Source organism: Cryptosporidium parvum, chromosome 2, assembly GCF_000165345.1.
Source record: "Cryptosporidium parvum Iowa II chromosome 2, whole genome shotgun sequence".
Classification (NCBI taxonomy): Eukaryota; Apicomplexa; class Conoidasida; order Eucoccidiorida; family Cryptosporidiidae; genus Cryptosporidium; species Cryptosporidium parvum.
This window is the reverse complement of record NC_006981.1, coordinates 222,821-243,739: the sequence shown is the minus strand read 5'-3', so window position 1 is coordinate 243,739 and position 20,919 is coordinate 222,821. Positions and strand designations below refer to the sequence as shown.

The following is a 20,919-nucleotide window of genomic DNA, read 5'->3' as shown; positions in this document are numbered from 1 at the left end:
TTATGGACTTATTAAGACTGTGCAAAATTTAGGCGCCAATGCGCTACACTGTGTGAGGACAAAAAAAGGATGAATTAATAATGCAAATAGCCAAGTAAAAAATAATTTAGATATTTATATAGATTTATGTATATTAAATAATTCTTTCTGTTGATTTGTGATTTTGTGAAAATGAAGAACTCAGGTGTAGATTATAGGGGTCGACCGTTATTTGATATTCCCCATAAAATGGCGAGCACAACAATTCTAAGTAAAAACTCAGCAGACCTAAATCTAAAAGGATTTTTTAATCTGTTTATATTAATTCTTGTGTTCACAAATATGGGTGTTGTACTGGAAAATGCAATGAAGTATGGCTGTAAAGTTTCGTTTCCCAAGGGAATTACAGACTTAATTCAAAACTGGCCAATTCTATGGTGTATTTGTCAACTACTGGCTTTGGTATTTGTTTCCTATCTGCTCGAGAAGTATCTTGCTTCTTTAAAAATATTTTTACTCAATATTTATGACTGCGAGCCAAATAGTAACTCAAATCAGGCTAATTGTGGTTTTGCACATTCTAGTTTACCTAAAATAACGGGGGGGTTATCTCTGGTGTTAATTATGATTAATATGCTAATGATGCTTTATATTCCATATAAAACCGTTAAATTTTACTCACCAAATCCTCTCTCTTCTTTAATTTTACTCAGCTTTTCATTTGTTTGGTTTTTCAAAACTTTATCATTTCATCATGTTTGCCACGATGTCAGAAGATGCATATTAAATAATGAAGACTTCCATGAAGTTTGCGGAACCTCTCCAGAAGCTGAAATTGCGAGTAAATATCCAACAAGTCTATCATTAAGATATCATTATTGGTTTCTAATGGCACCAACTATGTGTTTTCAATTCTGGTATCCAAGAACTGGTGGAATAAGGTGGTTGCAGGTGATTAAACATACAATTGAACTAATTACATGTATTATTCTCATCAAAATAATAACTGAACAATATGTTATGGTGACTGCGCACTACACTTTTACATTAAAGGAGATTCAAAGTATGAATATTTTCCAATTTTTAGGCCATATGGCTACTAGAATTATGAAGCTCTCAATTCCATCTCTTTATGTGTGGTTATTGGGATTTGTTTCACTATTTCACCATTATCTTAATATACTTGGAGAAATTACATGTTTTGCAGACAGAGCATTTTATCTTGACTGGTGGAATGCTGGAAATTTTGGAGAGTATTGGAGAAAATGGAACCTCCCTGTTCATTTCTTCCTCACAAGACATATTTTCAAGCCATTAAGAAAGAAGGGATTCAGTAGTTCTTTTTCAGGCTTACTTGTATTCACATTTTCTGCTTTAATTCATGAATATTTGGTAGTTGTGCCATTAGATATCGGATGGACAGGGTGGGTCGTGCTTGCCTTTGTTTTCCAAGTCCCACTCTCATCTTGGACCCAATCAAGCTATATTCAAAAAAGAGAGACTCTTGGCAATGTTTTGTTTTGGATTACATTTTGTTTCTGTGGACAGCCTATTGCAGTTTTATTATATTATTATTTGTGGGCTCTTTCTAAAGGACAGATTGATCAAATAGACTTAAATAAAATTGAAGGAATACCACAGATTCCACTGGAAAATATATCTGGGTATATTGCTAACTTAACAAATGTAACTCATAATATTTATCATTAATTTTTTTTAAATTTAATGTAATTTCATGTCATTTTGATCGTTGACAAATTCAAATATTCCCGCCCAAACTTTTTTCTGTCAATGAACAAATAAATTGACTAATTAGAGAAATATTGTGGCCAAAAGTATGTAATTTGCGATGAGTTGTATTCAACTATTGGATTTTCTTAGAAAGTATATCAATAAGTGGCCAGAATTTAACGCAAAATCATTCAATTCTGATAACTTTTCATTAAATGAAAACTCTGAAAAAATATATGAAAATTTGAAAAAGAGAGTATGTGGATATTTATATGACTACCTATGCGATGATGAGATTTCTGAAATACTTTATAACTCGTTCAAGAGGCTTGCAAATACTTTTATTACGAGCTTTGAATTAGAATTGACAGCTCAACCAGAGCTTGACATTTCTGATTTATTTGTGATGTTTGAGATTATCGACAGTGAATTTATGATATCTGATAATACTGGTGAATATTGCACTTTATATAGGAATGCTGTGAGTGGCAAATATGAGCCAAACTTGATTGAGAATGAATCGATTCGCAACTTTAACTCTATTGCAAGCTTAATTGAACATGCTATTTCTAAATTTAACTCTAATAATATCTATTTACTGCAGGATACTAATTCAGTTTCTAGAGAGACTCTCGAAGAATTAGTTCAGAACCGTTATATTAGAATGTACGAAATATATAAGAGAAAGTCTGAAATAATGGTAAATAAAATTCATTTAAATCAATTTGAAGCAGAAACTGTAATGAATATTGAAAGGTCTTGGGAAGTCATATTATTTTCTAAAATCATTGGAATGATAAAGACTCTTTTTTTGATGAATAATAAAATTAACGACTCTGAAATTAACAATGGAACATATGAATATTCTAGTGCATATGAAAAGAGTATTCTATTAATTGCTATCAAATTTACTGAAACACTTAAAATTATTCAAACATATAATAAAGAGAATAATAGATGTGGGACTATTTTATTTTTACAATTTGAATTATATGAAATAATACGTAACCAATTTCCTTATAATTTGGTAGGCTGCATAGATGATGTAGAATATTGGAATTACTTTCAAATATATATGGAAATGTTTACAGATATTCAAAATTTAATGACTCTTGAGTTGAGTTATTTACCTAAAGATATTGAACAAATGATTGATGATGCGTATTTTAATAGGATGCAAAGTATGATGGATTACATGTTCAATCGAATTTTTATTATTATAAATAGCATAGAATTAAAATATTATTCAAGCGAAAAACAAGAAATAAATTATTTAAGCTCTTTTTGTGCTTTAATCGCCAACTATTTTAATCCCTTATTGTTTTCTAAAAATGAGTCAAATGAAAAATATTATTTATTAATTAAAGCATCACTAGAAATTAATATAATTAATTGGGCTAAATTGTCATTTTTGTGTACTAATCATGAATTCAATACATGTGACGACTCAATTAAAATTGAGACAGATTCTATTGTACCGAAAAATATATCTAAAGTTGGCTTTTTTGAAGGGAAATTAATTAATGGATATTATATGATATTTTGTGGTCTTAAAATACTTTATTTATTATTAAATACTACTGATATTTCGTTTTTCTTGCCTCTAGTTAGACATATATTCAGCAATTTACAAGTCGCCTATTGCTTACTTTCGAAACAAGAATATCAAGAATCATTGACCTTTGACTATATTGATGATTTTAAGAGAGCAAAGAGACTCCTAGACGAAATAATAATACTGTTTTCACAAAGTCTTAACATAGAGTTTATTCGCACTCTCTCTACTAGTGAGAGTAATATCGATCTTCAACGCAATAAGACTCCTATAGACCTACTAAATAATTTAATAGAAAATAGCTGTCTCGTAGTTTAATGCAATTTAGAGAGCAAATAATTAAATTTATGCATAAATATTTATAAATACATAGATACAAATAAGACCATTTAGCAGAGATGAATACTATTTAATATACTAAATAATGAATTACTTTATTTAAACCTATTCGACTACTCAGACATTTAATAAATGGTAAGTAATCAACTACGTAAATTTACAATAATATTCCATTTATGCCTTTGTATATATCATTTGTCCGTGAGTCTGTTCTCCAACTGGCTTGATAATTCCCTTTGATTCACAGTCACGTAACATGGCTCTAGCAGCGCTGGCATTAACCTTTAATTGGTTAACAACGACAGCTGGGGTCAAAAGTCTTGACTTCAAAACATCACTATGGAAACGGTCTGCAGTCTTCTTGTCGAACAAGACGGAGTGGTTTGCCTTATCCTTTTGCTTACCCTTTGACCACTTCTTGCGCTTTGCTCTACCTCCTGCTGCTGCTGCTGCTGCAATTTGCTCCTTAGTCTTCTTTTCACCCTTTGGTGGCATATTTAAATGTTAGGATTAATTTGTCAAATAAATAAACGAATTCTTCCCAAAATGACTTGCTCTGACCCACGTCTCTATAACACTAATTTTTTCAATATTTATTGCTATTCAAGTTATGAATTTGCTATTTATTTTTCGAGACAGAATAGACATGATACATATGGCGCCTTTAAAAGTGTTTTAATAAATAAAGGGGTAAACAAGCAAAGGGAAATGAATTTAATGAATGAATTCATGGAAAAAAGAAACAGCAATGCAGTGGATAGTACAGGTATTTGACTTTTAAAAATAACTATGTTGAGCTTTATTAACGAGAATATCTTTGTGTGTGTATATATAGATTCATTCTTTTAAATCACATTTTCTTCTCTAACATCCTGTTGTAAATAGAATTTCTCAGAAATAAAGCAGATATAACTAATTATTTTAGCTTTTTTTATACTAATAGAAAAACATTTTTATTTAATAATTCTAATTTTTCTTGCAATATAATTAAAGTATCAAAATTGAATTCTTCAGAGCGCTAACATTTTTACAAATGGATTGATAAGTAATATGGCTAATGGAAAACAAAAGTTTAGGCGGTTAAAACCAATTATTTAAATAATTATTATAACAAGTTAAATAAGTTAAAAATAATAGCCAAAGCAAATTAGCGTGCGTGAATAATAGATTAAAAATCAGCGAAAAGATAAAGAAAGGTAATAATTAATGCAAACTTTAGAACATTAGTATTGCAAACTTTCATTATATAATGTGGTTATAATCCCTTATAAGCTTGAAGTAAATCTGGCAAATAACATTTATGAATGTAAAGAGCCAAATTAGTTCACAAGGATTAATAAACCAAATATAATTCAGCTTATTTTCTCAAAAATTAAATTAAGTTGAATACCCAAAGTGATTCTAAACTAATTCTTGATTTTCTTCAAATCATAATAAAACATATAAGGAATAAACATCGAGGCTAATGGTTTGATAGACATATGAATTAATAATTTGGAATTAATTAATAGAAATAATTACAACATATTCTGAATAGGAAAAAAGTAAAAGTTTAGGAAGGAAATGCTTTTTCTGAAAAGGAGATGATGGGACAGGGCCAAAACGCATTAAATGGAGTTTGTTCAAGAAGATATGAAAAGGACTCCATAGAAATAAACAAGAATAAAGAGGTTAGAAGAAAACAAAGTAATAAGAGAGGAAATTTCCCAGCACATAACATGACTCATGGAAAGCCAGAATATTTAAAAGAAGCTGTAGACCGCTTAATTAACCATGGTAATATTGTAGGAAATTCGCCAGACAGGTATTTAGCAAAGGAAAGAAAAAGTCAAGCATCATGTTCAACCTCAGATCCGACTTCTCCTTTGGCTTATAGAAATGGTAACGATAATTATTTTGAACAATATGAGATTTGTGATTTAATTGAATTAACATCTGAAATGGCGTTGTCTAATGAAAGCCGTTTCGAAAGCTTAAGTGAATATGAGTCAATCCCTAAACTTTCACCAAGTACAACAGTAATGGGTATAACGGATGTATCAGCAACAAACACCTCAAATTCGAATTCTGCAACTCCAACAGAATCTGAAAAAGGTAGTGGCCCTAAATTATCTTTGACAGAAGGCAAGTTTAGGCGTGAAGGCTTAATTCCTGCATGCAAAGGGTCAATACACTCAGATTATATTATTGATTCTGGAAGGATAGGAAAAGGAACTTATGGTTCGGTTAAAAGTGGTACTAACCGATTGACAGGCTGTATCAGAGCAATTAAGACGATTCCACTGACTAGAGTGGAAGCGTTAGATAACTTTATGAAGGAAATTAACATTTTGAAGAATTTGGATCATCCAAATATAGTAAAGCTCTATGAGACATATCAAGATAAAGAAAATATATATTTAGTCATGGAGCTTTGTAGTGGAGGGGAGCTTTTCGATAGAATTATTAGTCAAGGGAGTTTTGATGAGATTTATGCAGCCAACCTAATGAAGCAGGTTTTATCTACAATTTGTTATTGTCATGATCATGGGATTGTTCACCGTGATTTGAAGCCAGAGAACTTCCTCTTTCTCAATAAGAATTACAATGCTCCACTTAAAATTATTGACTTTGGGTTAGCCGCGAGAGTTAACAATGAAGATACCTCTTTAAATACTCGAGCAGGAACCCCGTATTATGTTGCTCCTGAAGTATTGCAAGGTAAATATGACAAACAATGTGATATGTGGAGCTTAGGAGTTATCCTATACATTCTACTTTGTGGATATCCACCTTTTCATGGTAGTAATGATAGTATAATACTTCATAAAGTTCAAAAGGGAGTATATGCCTTTAAAGAGGAGGACTGGAAGCATGTTTCATTTCTTGCTATTGATTTGATCAGAAAATTACTTACTTATAATCCGTCTGAGAGGATTACAGCTAGAGATGCACTAAACCATCCCTGGATTACTAGATTTGCAGATGACATTCTCTTCCTGTCTCCTAGAAACTATTTCTACTCCAATGATGGCTTTATGAAAACAGGCATAGTGTCTAGCGACTATATTGATTCAAGTATTAATAACCTAAAAGCCTTGGAATGCCAACAAAAGCCCAGAAATTGCAATTTAATGGGTTCGAGAAGAAATGGCTATATTAAGGGAGGACTTAGGTACTGTAGGTCAAAGAGAAGATCTATTTCATCTTCTTCAGGCCTGAATCTGCTATCTAATTTCAGAGCATTCCACAAATACAATCGTTTTATGAAGGTTGCCCTTACTGTCATAGCTCAGCAGATGACAGAGAGCCAAATTAGTAATTTAAAGGAAGCCTTTATTCTTTTGGATGCTAATTGTGATGGAACTCTAACTCCACAAGAAATCATTACAGGACTGAAGAATAGCGGGATTACTGAGCTCCCCTCAGACTTGCTTGCAATTCTAAATGATATTGATAGTGATGGAAGTGGTTCAATTGATTATACGGAGTTCATCGCAGCTACTTTAGATAGTAAACAATACTCAAAGGAACAAGTATGTTGGGCGGCTTTTAAAGTATTTGACCAAGATGGTAATGGGAAGATTACAGCAAATGAATTACTTAATGTGTTTTCATATAATTCTGAACAAGGATCTGCGGGAATCAATGATAAGGCTCTTTCTGATGTGAAGAATATGATTAAAGAGGTTGATGTAGATGGAGATGGTGAGATAGACTTTCAGGAATTTTTGGAAATGTTCAGAAGATCTAATTCTTAAATAGCCTTTTATTATCACTTAATATTCCTAAATCGTACTTTATTAAGTTTGTTTTGACTTAATTAATTAACAACAAGTCATTTGTGTTTCTAGACTTAAATGACCTGCTAGATTAATATATATATCTGCATCTATTTGTTGTCTAAATACTCTACTAGTTTATTGACTATAATTAATAATGTTTCTAATATTAGTTGATGTTCCTTGCTATTACAACCTTCTCTAAATTCTCTCTCTATTCTAGATCTTTCTTCATCCTCGCACGATTTGCTTTGGCTGTGAGATTCACAATATTCAATATTTGACTTTTTAATAGCTTCTTGTCCTTCACCAAAAAATCCACTATTAGTTTCCCAAAAGTATTTTGAAAAGTTAAACTTATTTACTTTTGGCTTTGAAGCCTTGATATGGTTTGGTTTAATTATAGGTTTTAAAGGAGATTTATTAGAAACTTCAACCTTAACTTGCCTACCTACCTGAGAATTTTTATCTATAATTGGGGTAGGTAGATTAACTAAATCAGCAATATTTAAAGTTGCTGCCCCTCCTATTTCTAGATAATTATGTTCTTCTGGTACCTTTTTATTTGAATCATTGGATGAATCAGAATTACAATTAACCTGGAATTCGCTAGGGCTGCCTTCATCAGCATTTCCTTTTTTGAAGACACAATCACAAATTTTGTCTTGATATACTTCTTTTGTGGGATTCGCCAAGTTTGGGATAAATCGAATATTAATCTTGGTAAATTTACCATCTATAAAAGATGAATCCAAAATACATCTATCGGCACCAAATAGAAGCAAGTAATCACTATTTCCATTAGTCTTACTGTCGCTAGTAGTCAAATTCAAAATTGTACTATGGCCTACATTCGTCTCAGTATTGCTGAATACTAAATCCGATTCCTTGCAAATAATGTTTTTAATTTGGCTTGAAATTATTTGGTTTAGATTATCAGATCTTCTAAAACTGCTTTCTGAGCTAGTTTCCTCTGAGTTTTTTATAATGTTTAGCACAAAGTCATTATACTGTATAGGATTTAAAATAAAGTACTTGTGGTTGTTTGCTCCTTTACTCAAATTTGAATATAAACTATAGACTACTTGAATATAGAAAAAAATTATATAAAATATTATATAAATACTGAACATCAATTTTATCCATGCAAGCATAACATTTCCAAAAAGTTTCAATTTATCAAAAATAAAAGAATATCTATTTTACTCAAAAATATTAAACTGGAAATATGCAAAAACAAAATCAGCTTATACAAGAATGCCAGTTACCGCCAAAAAAATGGTCTATATTAGATATGAGATTAATATATGAATTCTAAAGTGAATAAGAATTGAGCAAGAGAGAAAATTATACCATAATTAATTAAATAGTAGTTTTTAAGAAGTTATGTTTTTATAATACCTCTAGAACTTGGATTTAAAATTTGATAAAAAATAAATATTGTAATTTTCTAAAAATGAGAATTGCGCGTAAAAGGTTCTGCATGAACAATTTATTAACTATAAAGGCAAATAATTAATTTTTTACACTTCTTTCGTGCAATAGTCTTCTAATTTTGCTTCTTTTAAGAACTTAGTATATGCTTTTGGGTCAAGTATGTCCCAGCCAAATGGCTGGAATGGGTTTGAAGAGATCAGGCTTATTAGTCTGTAAGTTTGCAGATAGTGAAGACTTAAACCTTACTTGGCCAGGAGGTCAGACAAAGCAAAACCTGGTAAATTATTTGGACAAATCTATTCGTATTCATGGGAAATTTTGCGGAGATGACTTATTAGAAATAGAGGTATCATACTTGGAAGAAGGCGATAAAGTTTGTTGGAGAGCCACAACATTAGACGAACTGGTCGAAGATTGTGCTTTTAATATCATTCGAGTAGTAAAACAAGGCAACCCAAATAAGGCAATGATAACTGAGAGTGCGACTAAAATTAAAGGACTTAAAGAAGGCAAAAGGTCATCGATTAATCAAGCTAGGTATATGGGGTTAATGAAGGATCAGGAAGGTTCTGCTCCAAAACAATGCAGACCAATTACTAAAGAAGAACTAAAAACTCACAACAGTGAGAAAGATTGCTGGATATCTTATCAAGGAAAAGTTTACGACATTACAAAATATCTAGAGTTCCACCCTGGAGGTAAGTTTGACCAAATTTAACGTGAACAAGTGAAAACAAATTCTTCTCTTTAGGTAAAGAAATCTTACTTCAGTTTGCAGGCCAAGATGTTTCTAAAGCATGCAGTCATTTTCATCACTGGGTTAATTGTGAAAGAATTTTACAATTTAGTTATGTGGGAAATTTAATCGACTAATTATTTTTTCTTAATTTTCTTTTAAAATTGGCGCCTAACATTGAATTTTAAAGGAAAAAAGATACTAAAGTTATGGAGAAAGATATTGAGGACTGGGAAATCTGGAAAGGAGATATTCCTTTTTGGAAACACTCCCTAGCGGGTAGTATTGCAGGGGTTATGGAGCATTCCTGCTTTTTTCCCCTAGATACAATTAAGACATGCCTACAATCTGGAAAGGTTGATGGTTTAACAGGAAATCGAGGTATGATTGCATTTATTAGAAGCAATGGAGCAAGAGCTCTTTTTAGAGGATTTCCTGCTGTAGTATTTGGCAATGTCCCAGCTCACGCATCTATGTTTACTACTTACGAGTTTTCTAAGAGGTTGATGTCAAAAATTACTAAGAAACTAGAAAAACGAGCTGAAAGTAAATCTAGTCTTTTACATGACGCCAATACGAGTATATTCAATTCAGTGGTTTCCCCTGCTATATGTGGTGGATTATCAACCATTTCTCATGATATTATTGCCACCCCTCTTGATGTTATTAAGCAAAGATTACAAGTTGGTTCTTATAAAGGAATGGCTGATTGTATTATAACAATGTTCAAAAGGGAGGGAATTCGGTCATTTTATAGGTCCCTACCTATAACTTTGTTTATGAATATCCCCCAAACTGGTTTATTTGTATTATTAAATGAGAATCTCAAATCCCTTTTTGGAAAAAATAAGGATGATTTGCTTAAACAAAACACATTCAATTTTGTTATTGCTGGAATTAGTGGTGGAACTGCAGCATTTATTACTAACCCTCTCGATCTTATTAAAACTAAGCTTCAAACGCAAGCATGTCATGTTTCCCAAAAAGAAACGTTAAGAGTTGTTTATCCTAGCGTTAAAAAAGCTTTTATTGATACTTTAAGAAAACAAGGTATCAGAGGAATGTATTCCGGAGCTTTAGCCAGGTCACTTTTAATTGCTCCATCATATGCTTTATGTTGGGGTACTTACGAAACCGTCAAAAACTTTCTTTAATTTTTTAAATACCCATCGAGTTTTTCTCACTTCATCAAGAAAAACATTCAACTAGTTCACTACTTCCTCATGTCTTAAATTTTGCCATTGAATCTGTTTTCACATTTTATTCTTAGAGCAAATTTTATTATTAAACACAGAAAACTAAGCCTAATTACTTATTCTGTCAAAAATATAGAATAGATTCAATTAGAAAAAGTAGCAAAATACGAATTAAAATGTTAAAGTTATTTTCTTTTATTTCTAAATTAGATCCTATTTCATTGTGTTTAATACTTTATACTTGTATATATTCAAACATATATTAGGAATTCACAAGCTCAGGAGCAATATTCTCAAGTTGGGAAACAATATCCGTGGTGGAACCGATCCAATTATCAATCTTGTCCATTAATAATTTCATTCTTGTTTTGTCTAATACTCTAGAGTGTACCCAACTAATTTCTACAGTCTGAGAAGCCTGGTCAATAATACCTTTTATCAAGTTCATATTAATTGCCTTCATGACTAATAGCTCAATTTCATTTGCTCCAATCCTACAATGCTTTGCAATTTCGTCAAAAGTGAGAACTCTCTCGTTCTTATTCTTCCTAAAGGCTAAGTCCATAAGTGCTAGAGTTGCAGTCTTTTTGGTAATGCATACCCTGGCATCTGGAGTGGAAAGTGGGGTTTTACTAACCTTATCTTGATACTTTGTAATAGCATTCATAAAAGAGTTAAGATCACCTTCATGCAATGAAACTAATATTTCAAGTATCCATGCGTTTTCTGCAAACTCTTTTTTTGTCAGTTCATCTATCATCTGATTAGAGTTATTTCCTTTAACTATGGAACTAAATTCCTGAACAATTGGATGAAGAACAAGCTCACCCATATTATATATTTCTTCAGAAATGACTGCAGCCATAATTAGCTCGTAAACCAAAGATGGTTTTTCTTTATAAGGTATTTTGTTGAGAGGAGTATAAGATAAGTAGTGTATAGTTTGTCTGTAAAACCTGCTCACTCTCCCCATTGTTTTCTCATAAGAGGCATATGAACGATGATATAAAGCTAATATTTCAGCCTCAAGTCCCCTATAAAACTCCAACTTTTTGGTTAAAAACTCGAGCATTTCCTCACAATCGACACTTAGATCCTTGGACTTGGAATACTCCAATGCTAGCAAGCATCTAAAGTATAGATCACCCTTGATTTCTTGTTTTGGTGCAATATTTTGTTCTTGAGTCAAGCTCGCATTCTTGTAATTTTCTTTTACTTGATATAAATCCTCATCTCCCATTGTTTTTTTGAGAAGCTCCACCTTTTCTTGGATACTGATGGGGCTCCTCGATAAAACCTCCCCAACAAACACTGCATACCTCAAAGGATCAAAGTTACTTTTAAGTGGTTCAACTGCATTTACCAAGAATTCGCATAGTTCGTTTCCGCAAACCTTGAGACCATCAGTAGAAATATATTCCAAAGAGGATTCCAAAAACTGAAAATATAACTTTTCCTTCAAATAAGACTTTAACTGTTCAATCTGCTCCTTGTGCTCAACTCTCTTATTGAGCTCTATTTCTAGCTGTTCCAATGGAGTCCTAGATTCCATCATTGCTTTTGTTTCCCAAGCCTTTCCGTTCTACGTTCCCTCAATCTTTTGTTTAACTAGATTCTCTCAAGAAACTCTATTTGAGAATATCTATGATTTGTTTACACTCTTTGTCAATGGTGGATCCTTCCAAAGAAGAAAGTCTGTTAAGCTTAGTCTTCCCCTCTCCCCCCTCCCACTCAATGCAAAAGGCTGTTGGCGCCCAATGCCGGTATATAATTCACATCCCTCAAGGAGCCACAACATGTGTCCAAGTGAAAAAATTCCGAACAAAAACAAATATCTTAAATAATAAATTAACACAACAAAGCCAATATCTAATACTCAAATTATCTACAAAACCATATATACTCGTCGGAAACGCAATTCTTCTGGGAACTGAAGCCTGAGTTTGATTTTTTTTTTCGCAACAGGCGGAAAGACTCGTAATACTGAGGGAGTCCTTCAAAGAAATAAATGCTAAAGTTTGGATTCTGGTACTCAGCAACTAGTCCCTAACAACTAAAGACGAATAAACGTATAAGCAAAAAGAATGACAGCCTCATTCGCACCACAAAAGACCAATATGAACTCTTGTAATTGCCCACAATAAAACAGCGCACTCAGTTATTTTCGCACAGATAATATAACCGAAAGAATACGCGCAACATCCTTATTCCTCTAAACATGTTGAACTAGTTAGATCCACTCCTGCATGCTGTCTTATTTCATTTTCTCAATGTTACAACGCTACCGCCATTACCGCAAGGCGCCAAACTTTTAGTAGCTGGGTACGTGCGGATATGTCTTCGCTCCACCTCGAATGCGTCAAGGTAAGGCCTGCGTAAAAATCACTTGTCTTCATTTTACCTGAAGACTGCAACGCTGATTATATTGCTATTGCAGCCGTGATGTTTTCAGCACCGGCTGAGAAGAACATTCTCAATAGCCGAAAAAACAAAGATAGCTGAGCTGTTAGCACAAATGATCAGTTCCTCTGTTCCCTCCGATAAATAGTTTTCATGAACCAAGAACCTTGTCTCTATTAAGCTGGTTTAGACCCCCCAATTTCTTTGTGGTTGTCTGCTTACCACTTTGGACCATGGCTTCGACTTGCCTTGTCCATCGATTGTTGCTTTTGGGTTATATTAGCGCTGTAAATCACGGTACGCTCTATTACTGCCACCTAGCGGAAGACTATTAGGATTATTTCTTCTGAAGCCGGTGTTCCTGGGATGCATTCTTTTATTTTGAGGTGAGAGTTTGAAAAGCTCCGGTGGTACCCTTTGTTTGGCTTCTTTTAATACTTTTATGAGGTCACTCGCCATTCTGTATTTGTCGGGAGTGAAGAAAGATAGTGAAACTCCGGTGGCGCCAGCTCTTCCAGTTCTGCCTATGCGGTGGATATAGTCTTCTATTTGGTTTGGGAAGTCGAAGTTAATTACAAAGTTTATGTCCTTTATGTCTAAACCTCTTGCTGCAACGTCCGTTGCTATCATTATAGGTGACGCACCCGTCCTAAATTCATTTAAAACCCATGTACGCTCTTCCTGCTTCTTGTCGCCATGTATACACAGAGCAGGCCAGCCGTCTAATCTTAACTCCTTAGTTAGAATATCTGCACCTCTTTTAGTTTCGCAGAATATCAGCACTTTAGGAGCTGATTCAACCATTACTTGACCCAAAAACATTTTTAGCTTAGCTTTCTTTTCGCTCTCTTCTACAACATTTACATACTGCTTAATATTATGGGATGCCTTCAATGCATCCACAGATCCCACATTTATATGAATGGGAATCTCTTTGCAAAGATCCCTAGCTAGCTTCTGCACCTCCTTCGGCCAAGTCGCACTCCACAGCAGCGTCTGCCGATCAGGACGAATTTGAGAAACTAACTTCCTAATCTGGGGCTCAAACCCCATATCTAGCATACGATCAGCCTCGTCTAGAACTAGATACGTGACCCTAGATAGATTTGTGTAACCCTCCTCTAGTAAATCAATAAGCCTACCAGGACAAGCAATGCAGATTTCTACTCCGTTTCTAATTGAAGCTTGTTGAGGTCTCTTTGGCACCCCACCATAAATGGCAGTGTTTCTTAATTTAAAAATGCTACCAAATTGATTGGCTTGTTCCCTAATTTGCTCTACCAATTCCCTAGTTGGTGCCAATACAAGGCATATCGGTCCGTCCCCATATCTCAATAGAGGTTGAGCCCTGATATGTATCATTGCGGGTAGTAGAAATCCCAACGTTTTCCCTGAACCAGTTTCGGCTATGCCAATCATATCATGCCCCGATAAAGCAACTGGCCAGCCCTGAACTTGAATCGCCGTTGGTTCAGTAAATCCTGTTCGGTAAAGAGCATCTACCAGGAAATTCGGAAAACCCGAAGTAACAAAACTAGTGATTGGTTTTGGAACATTTTCACCCGCTATTATAGTTATCTTGCGTTCTTTCCTAATTTGATCCACTTGTTCATTTGATAAACTAGAAACACTTTCGTGCTCGTGATAAAAATTCTTTTCAAATGGAATAAGGTTCTGAGAACCCCAATCTAACTTTCCTAACCTATCGCCAAACTTGCTGGACCTAATTCCTCGCGAGCTTGAAGATGAGACAGAAGCCAAAGCTAAACCTGTATTTGTACCAAAACCATTACTCTTATGATTCAACAAAATATTATTTTGGAACTTCTTTTGGTGGAGGCCATTTCCTACAAAGTTTCTGAAGCCTTTACCATTATTTGAAGCCCCTTCTTTGAATCCGCTATAATTCTTTTCATGATTTCTTATTTTGTAAGATACATTATTTGAGGCGTCAAAATAAGGTCTAGTACAACAGTAGTTATTACTTGCATTTGAGTGTACAGAATTATTCAACGAGTCTTGCAAGTCCCCATTATGCATATTTTAGTGCTTTATTACTTTAAAGAAGGCCAAGACTATAGTTCTTTAATAATCGGAAATAGCTAACCGATACTCTAGTAAAAGTTCAGCTTTGAATTGTTTTGGTCATTTAGTCGCGCCTTTTTGGTTTTTTCCGTTAATTTAACATTTCCTAAATACCGTTCGCTAAGTCTAAATGCGCGCCTCTTTTACTATATGTATTATTCGTCTCTAATAACGATAATTACTTATTCGTAATAGTAAGTTTAAAGACAGACGGAAAGGCGCATTAATTGACCAATTTATCAAATCTGTAAGTATTGTCACTAGACTTCTTTATTATGTTTATTAGGAATGTTTTGTCACAATTATAGATCTATAGGCGCCCATTTTTTATCTAGGTCTTCATTGCGTTCGTTTGGTGAAACGCAATTCTGCCAAGTTTTTCGACTTTATTTTTCTCTTTAGGGTTAATCTTGGAGAGGTATTAGCATTAGAACAGAGCAGAGAAAGGAGTAGTGTAATAATAGTTTGTAGCAAAGACTAGCGTAGAGAGAACAAGGAGGTCTGCCAAGAACTCCGTTGGGTTGGAGGCTAATAAGACCTCTCTAGCTCTATTCTAGGTATTAGCAACCGTTATTAGACGAATTAGTTCTCCAATTTTCCCCCCTTAAAGATCTGATTACGGATCGTTCCATCCCAGTGATTTGTATTAGATCTGTCAATAGAAGAAAAAATGCAAAAAAGTAGAACCCTGTCATTAGCAAAGGCGATAGTAGGAGAAACTATATGCAACGGACTTGGGAGAAATTAAATGCATTCATGAAGCAAAAAAATTACGGAAAAATAAAATAAGTGGGGAGGGAAGGATATTTTTATTCATTGCCAAATTTGGCCAAGTTTGGCAATTAACCCCACTAGAGACACTTGCCGCCAAAAAATGCTGTCTTCTTTAAAATCAGAAATAATAATTTGTGTACAAATAAAACTCTTGCATGCTAGAAGCTTGGAATAACAAAGGGAGCACGATATTAATGCAGAACAATGTATAAGAGCCATGGCAATAAAGGACTGTCGAGCTATTTCTCGCCATCTTTCGAGGAGGAGTTAGTTTCACAATACCAAACTTTGAGTGAATCAACTGCCTCAGATATTGGATGGCCAGTCCAGGAATCATGTTTAAAGGCTGATGAAATTGGATGGGAGGACCCTATCAAGGGAGGAGGATTAGCTCTCAATGAATTTGGATCATTTATGGGTAATATGAACGAAGAGCCTATAAACAACAGTTCAAAGGACTTAAAATCCCGATATGTAAACAATTTTATATTTGATGATAACCCGATAGCAGTTGTACCATGTGGTCTACTCTATCCGATAGTATTTATTGGGAACATTCCTCCGAATGTTCCATATGAGTACTTAAAATCAGTTATCTTATCTTCTTTTGATACACGAAGCGAAGAGGACAACTGCCACCGTATGATTGCTCTTAACTACCAACCAAGTTACAAGGAATGGAGAACTGCATATGCAACATTCAAGACATGGAGTTGTGCCCAGAAAGTCATCCAACACCTTCATCTAAGAAGGCACTTCAAAAATGCGCCATTCCACCGCCTTGTGGCTTGCATATCCCCAATTCCTCCACCATCCGTACTCTCTTCAAGTTTTGACTCTGCCTATGATCCACAAGAGGCAGAACAAATTATCACAGAGTTCCAGGAAACCAATCGAAGGCTTATAATGTACCAACCTCAGGACACTGAGATTTGGTTACCATCTTATAACCGAATTGAAAAGAACAAGGGATTCTTTGGCACATGGAACTGCTTCAGAAGAGATCACAAGATGCATCAACCTCCGGCAAGATGGATGCAATACTATCGAGAAAATGGTTTATGTGAATATTGGGATTCTTTCACCGGCAATATGCAACCGACATTATCTGTTAGCCAAGCAAAGGATGATAAACACTTCCTTCCGACCTCTATTACGCTGCTAAGAGATGGTCCAGGAGGCGCCAACCTTTTCATATACGGCATACCCAATGACTGGACTGAGGTTACTCTAATGCAGCTGTGCCAGAGATTTGGCCATATTGTTGGAATTAGACTACCGACGGCTAACAATAATGGGAAACTAAACCGTTGCTTTGGCTTTATTAGCTATGACAACAAACCCTCTACATGGGCAGCAATCCGATCTATCGCGGGGATTAAGTTCTTTGGAAAACCTCTTAAAATCCAGCTTAAGGCAGGTGAGGATGCACTTCTTCCGCTTACCCTGAGACCTATTGTCGAGGGATCTACTAGAAACCGAAACTTTCATCAGGAGCAGTTTGAAGCCAAGTCTAAGAGTGCTGCTCAACAGAGTAGTTCTCTACAGATCAATCATATGCCCTTCATGAACGGCTGTAATATTCCTCGTAATAATGGCAGCTGTGTTAACCCTCCGATTATTCCCTCACCAGCTTCAAATACAATTAACTCCTTCCCAAACACTACTCAACTCCACTGCAGTTACGTGTCTGGAATAAAGCAGGCTCGCTATAGACCTGAGCCTGGTCATGTTAGGATGAATCAGAAGTATGAAAGCTCTATTTTACTTCCACCCAATGATGGCAGTATCAACTCTCCATATAATGGAATCACAGATTTTCCAATTAACCCTATCGCCGCCACTAATACTATTACTACTACTACTACTAATACTACTACCGCCGTTCCTAATGCAAATTCTACCTCCAATAAGGGCTCTCACATTGACCATACCAACAATTCATCCCTATCATTTTCCGATTTCTTTAGAATTCAATCAGCCCCACAACCATCCATAGACTCGTTAGAGAATAGCCATTTGATTGCCGAGAGCCAGAATCATCTTCCCGAAAAATCTGCAAATTTGCAAATGCTCCTCAAAAATATACTTATCTATGACAATTCAAACTCTCACAGAGTTTAGAAGATGGAAGCCCTCTTGTTAATATTTGAACAAAGAAGTGTAATTATGTTTGACAAAGTTATTGTGGACCCTGTTATATGAGGTCTGGAGTTCAGTGCCTCTGGAACAGAATATTTGGATCCTCCCATAACCATATCTAGACTTGGGTCTTGCATGCATACCGGAGACTAAGGAGGAGAAATTTATTGTTTTGACAATATTGTTACTACTAATATTACTACTACTAATATTACTACTACCACCACTACTACCACTACTACCACTACTACTACTACTATTAATATTACTACTATTACTACCACTTCCATCACTAACATCATTACTACACCGGGACCACAAACATGGCAAATTCTACTGATCCTATCGCTGCTGCGATACTGATAATACTTCCAATATAGCCATAATGAATACTATTATTACTTGGCAAAGTGAATTTTTTGTCAGAGTGCTTATTATGATTTGCAAATTATTGATCCGTGTCTATCCAGTGTTCTAAAAACCCGCGAAATGTCTTTTGGGGATTTAAAAAGTTATAAGGAAAAACACCTCAAAGTTGTTAAATTAGTTAAATCTAATACAATGGTTAATTTTAGAATTTTAATGCATAATAATAGGGGTGCAAGGTACAGACTAGGAGTCCTTGAGATTCCTGAATGTTTTCTTTCAAAATATGGTGATATGATAAGACACTCAGAAATTAAGACGGCCTCTAAAAACCCAGATCTGATTGAGAGTATTCAGATAACAGAAACTGGATCAAAATCGAGTCTTGTAAACCTAGAGAATTTCGGGATAGCCAGTATTGCGACCCCGTCATTCACTGTTCCAACTTTTGGAGGCCTGCCCCATTGTATTTTGCCCAAGATTGAATCGGATCAATCAGAGAATTATGAGTTAGCATCTTTGATGCCTGAAGTGGACTATCTACTAATAGGACATGGACTAGATTTGGAGAGAGTCAAAAGGAGAGAGTTGGAGTCCATAAAAGAGAAAAATGATGAACGAACTGGAAATCGTTCATGTATTAAATATGGGAACAATGCAAGTAAGTTTGACATGCTGGAACAACCCCCACCTCAACTAGCCAACAAGGACTATGTCAATTACCTGATGTTCCGCCAGCCAATGATTCCTGGAGTGTCATGCTGGAATGGCTCGGATGGAATTCTGGTTCAGACTGAAAGTGGAAGGGCAATGGTCAGCATTGACGATTTGGTTGCGTCAGTAAGATACTTTCAACCAGCATTTTTGATTTCTCCTGCAGAGGAGGCTCAAACAGGTCAATGTGGTAAAAATGTATCTTTTAGGTCGATTCAGAGAGCTGATGAGATGCTATTGGCTCTGATTGAGCAACTAAAGAGAAAGAGTGCATATACTCAAAGGAAAATAGAAGAAAAAGGCAAAATCCAGGTTGATGAGGAGGGTTCTATAAAAGATGGTGAAGGAGCTTTCCGCACTATTAGGTCTGAGAGACCGAGGACAAAGGTGCTGGCAAATATACAGGGAGCTCAGTTTGTGAACTACAGAGCAGCGGCTGCCCTGGGTGTGTGGGATTTGTGTAGAGGTATGGGCAAGGGCTTGAAAAATGTTGGATTTTCAAGGGATAAAGGCAATGCTGATCTTAGGGTTGATAGCTCAAGTGGACCCGAAGCGATCAGCGAACTGGATGAAGTGATTTTGGGTGTGGCCATAGGAGGTCTGGGGTACTCAGAGAAGTCGTCAGTAAGGGCTGAGTGCATTAAAGCTGTTGTGGATCACGTTCCTGATGATAAATTAAGGCTAATTTCACTTAGTACGGGTAGCCCTATAGAGATATTGCAAGCGGTGTACCTTGGGATGGACATTATTGAGTGCCCTTATGTTTACAGATGTAGTCTAAGCGGAGTCGCACTATCATTTGAACTTGACGAGTTTTTGAAGCAAAGAGAGATCATCAATTATAGTGACGAAGAGAAGAAGAATGTTGAAAGATTTTTGTTAGAGTTTGATTTTTCAAGTAATGAGTGCGGAATAGTTTTGGAGAAAAATGGGGGAGCGCAAGTAGATGCAGGAGTATGTTTTTTCGGTGGCGCCAAATATTTAAATCTGAATGATAGAAGACATTCTTGTGACTCGGATAAACTAACAAAGAATAGTCCAGTCTCTCATTCGAGAGCATATATCCACCACTTAATCAACTCCGGTGAGATTTTAGGGTTTTCATTGTTATTCATGCACAACTATTGGCAATATCAAGGTTTATTATTGTCGATAAGGAGGTCTATCATTGATGGAATACTCGAAGATTTTGTGGCTTGGTTTATGTATACGCAAACTGATCTTCAAATTCATCCAATTAAGTTACCAGAACCAGCATTGGAAACTTACACATTTGATGGAATGAAGGGAAGATTACAGAAAGATTGATCGTGAAAAGTAAAAATAGATGACGATAGACGGTATTTTATGCTGTTATGCAAGCTCAAGTACTTTTAAAAATATGACTTGAATTTACTCTTGCTATATTTTTAATTGAAACTCAACTATTGTTTGGATTTCAAAAAGAATTACATTTCTCTTGAATAAAGCGAACTCGAAGTTTTAATAACAATGCAAGTTTACTTATGGGTATTTTACTTTGAATACCATTTTTGTTAACACTTGGCGTTAGTATTTGGGGATCTTTAGCCCAAAAGATTTTGTATTACTTAGATAATTAACATAGGATTTAAGATAATGGATGCATAACTTGATCCCTTTGTTTTTCTTTGTTAGGTTAGGTGTGGGAGAGAATAGAGTGAAGAGAATGTTTGTTTTCAGGAT

General features: G+C 34.9%; 11 protein-coding genes across 11 annotated transcripts; 7 read left to right on the top strand and 4 right to left on the bottom strand.

Moving 5' to 3' along the window:
• Positions 1 to 171: 171 nt before the first annotated feature.
• Positions 172 to 1,689, top strand: cgd2_1090 (diacylglycerol acyltransferase 1; the record flags this gene model as incomplete). The annotated part of the gene is made up of 1 exon (XM_626337.1): positions 172 to 1,689. One exon carries the CDS (start codon positions 172 to 174, stop codon positions 1,687 to 1,689), a length of 1,518 nt encoding a protein of 505 aa, XP_626337.1.
• Positions 1,690 to 1,828: 139 nt separating this feature from the next.
• On the top strand, positions 1,829 to 3,583 carry cgd2_1080 (hypothetical protein; the record flags this gene model as incomplete). Its single annotated transcript, XM_626336.1, has 1 exon — positions 1,829 to 3,583. The coding sequence occupies one exon, from the start codon at positions 1,829 to 1,831 to the stop codon at positions 3,581 to 3,583; it is 1,755 nt and encodes a 584-aa protein (XP_626336.1).
• A 195-nt stretch (positions 3,584 to 3,778) lies between these two features.
• cgd2_1070 (40S ribosomal protein S25) lies at positions 3,779 to 4,099 on the bottom strand (the record flags this gene model as incomplete). The annotated part of the gene is made up of 1 exon (XM_626335.1): positions 3,779 to 4,099. One exon carries the CDS (start codon positions 4,097 to 4,099, stop codon positions 3,779 to 3,781), a length of 321 nt encoding a protein of 106 aa, XP_626335.1.
• A 1,088-nt stretch (positions 4,100 to 5,187) lies between these two features.
• cgd2_1060 (calcium/calmodulin dependent protein kinase with a kinas domain and 4 calmodulin-like EF hands) lies at positions 5,188 to 7,344 on the top strand (the record flags this gene model as incomplete). Its single annotated transcript, XM_626334.1, has 1 exon — positions 5,188 to 7,344. The coding sequence occupies one exon, from the start codon at positions 5,188 to 5,190 to the stop codon at positions 7,342 to 7,344; it is 2,157 nt and encodes a 718-aa protein (XP_626334.1).
• Positions 7,345 to 7,475: 131 nt separating this feature from the next.
• On the bottom strand, positions 7,476 to 8,519 carry cgd2_1050 (signal peptide; the record flags this gene model as incomplete). Its single annotated transcript, XM_626333.1, has 1 exon — positions 7,476 to 8,519. One exon carries the CDS (start codon positions 8,517 to 8,519, stop codon positions 7,476 to 7,478), a length of 1,044 nt encoding a protein of 347 aa, XP_626333.1.
• A 425-nt stretch (positions 8,520 to 8,944) lies between these two features.
• On the top strand, positions 8,945 to 9,520 carry cgd2_1040 (flavohemoprotein b5+b5R (DJ676J13.1) (flavohemoprotein b5+b5R cytochrome b-type NAD(P)H oxidoreductase), putative; the record flags this gene model as incomplete). The annotated part of the gene is made up of 1 exon (XM_001388160.1): positions 8,945 to 9,520. One exon carries the CDS (start codon positions 8,945 to 8,947, stop codon positions 9,518 to 9,520), a length of 576 nt encoding a protein of 191 aa, XP_001388197.1.
• Positions 9,521 to 9,747: 227 nt separating this feature from the next.
• cgd2_1030 (mitochondrial carrier protein, putative) lies at positions 9,748 to 10,692 on the top strand (the record flags this gene model as incomplete). Its single annotated transcript, XM_001388159.1, has 1 exon — positions 9,748 to 10,692. One exon carries the CDS (start codon positions 9,748 to 9,750, stop codon positions 10,690 to 10,692), a length of 945 nt encoding a protein of 314 aa, XP_001388196.1.
• A 304-nt stretch (positions 10,693 to 10,996) lies between these two features.
• Positions 10,997 to 12,289, bottom strand: cgd2_1020 (proteasome regulatory subunit Rpn9, PINT domain; the record flags this gene model as incomplete). The annotated part of the gene is made up of 1 exon (XM_626332.1): positions 10,997 to 12,289. The coding sequence occupies one exon, from the start codon at positions 12,287 to 12,289 to the stop codon at positions 10,997 to 10,999; it is 1,293 nt and encodes a 430-aa protein (XP_626332.1).
• A 1,124-nt stretch (positions 12,290 to 13,413) lies between these two features.
• On the bottom strand, positions 13,414 to 15,174 carry cgd2_1010 (conserved hypothetical protein; the record flags this gene model as incomplete). Its single annotated transcript, XM_001388158.1, has 1 exon — positions 13,414 to 15,174. The coding sequence occupies one exon, from the start codon at positions 15,172 to 15,174 to the stop codon at positions 13,414 to 13,416; it is 1,761 nt and encodes a 586-aa protein (XP_001388195.1).
• A 1,023-nt stretch (positions 15,175 to 16,197) lies between these two features.
• Positions 16,198 to 18,117, top strand: cgd2_1000 (bruno-like, RRM domain RNA binding protein; the record flags this gene model as incomplete). The annotated part of the gene is made up of 1 exon (XM_626331.1): positions 16,198 to 18,117. One exon carries the CDS (start codon positions 16,198 to 16,200, stop codon positions 18,115 to 18,117), a length of 1,920 nt encoding a protein of 639 aa, XP_626331.1.
• Positions 18,118 to 18,624: 507 nt separating this feature from the next.
• On the top strand, positions 18,625 to 20,523 carry cgd2_990 (queuine tRNA-guanine transglycosylase; the record flags this gene model as incomplete). Its single annotated transcript, XM_626330.1, has 1 exon — positions 18,625 to 20,523. The coding sequence occupies one exon, from the start codon at positions 18,625 to 18,627 to the stop codon at positions 20,521 to 20,523; it is 1,899 nt and encodes a 632-aa protein (XP_626330.1).
• Positions 20,524 to 20,919: the final 396 nt, after the last annotated feature.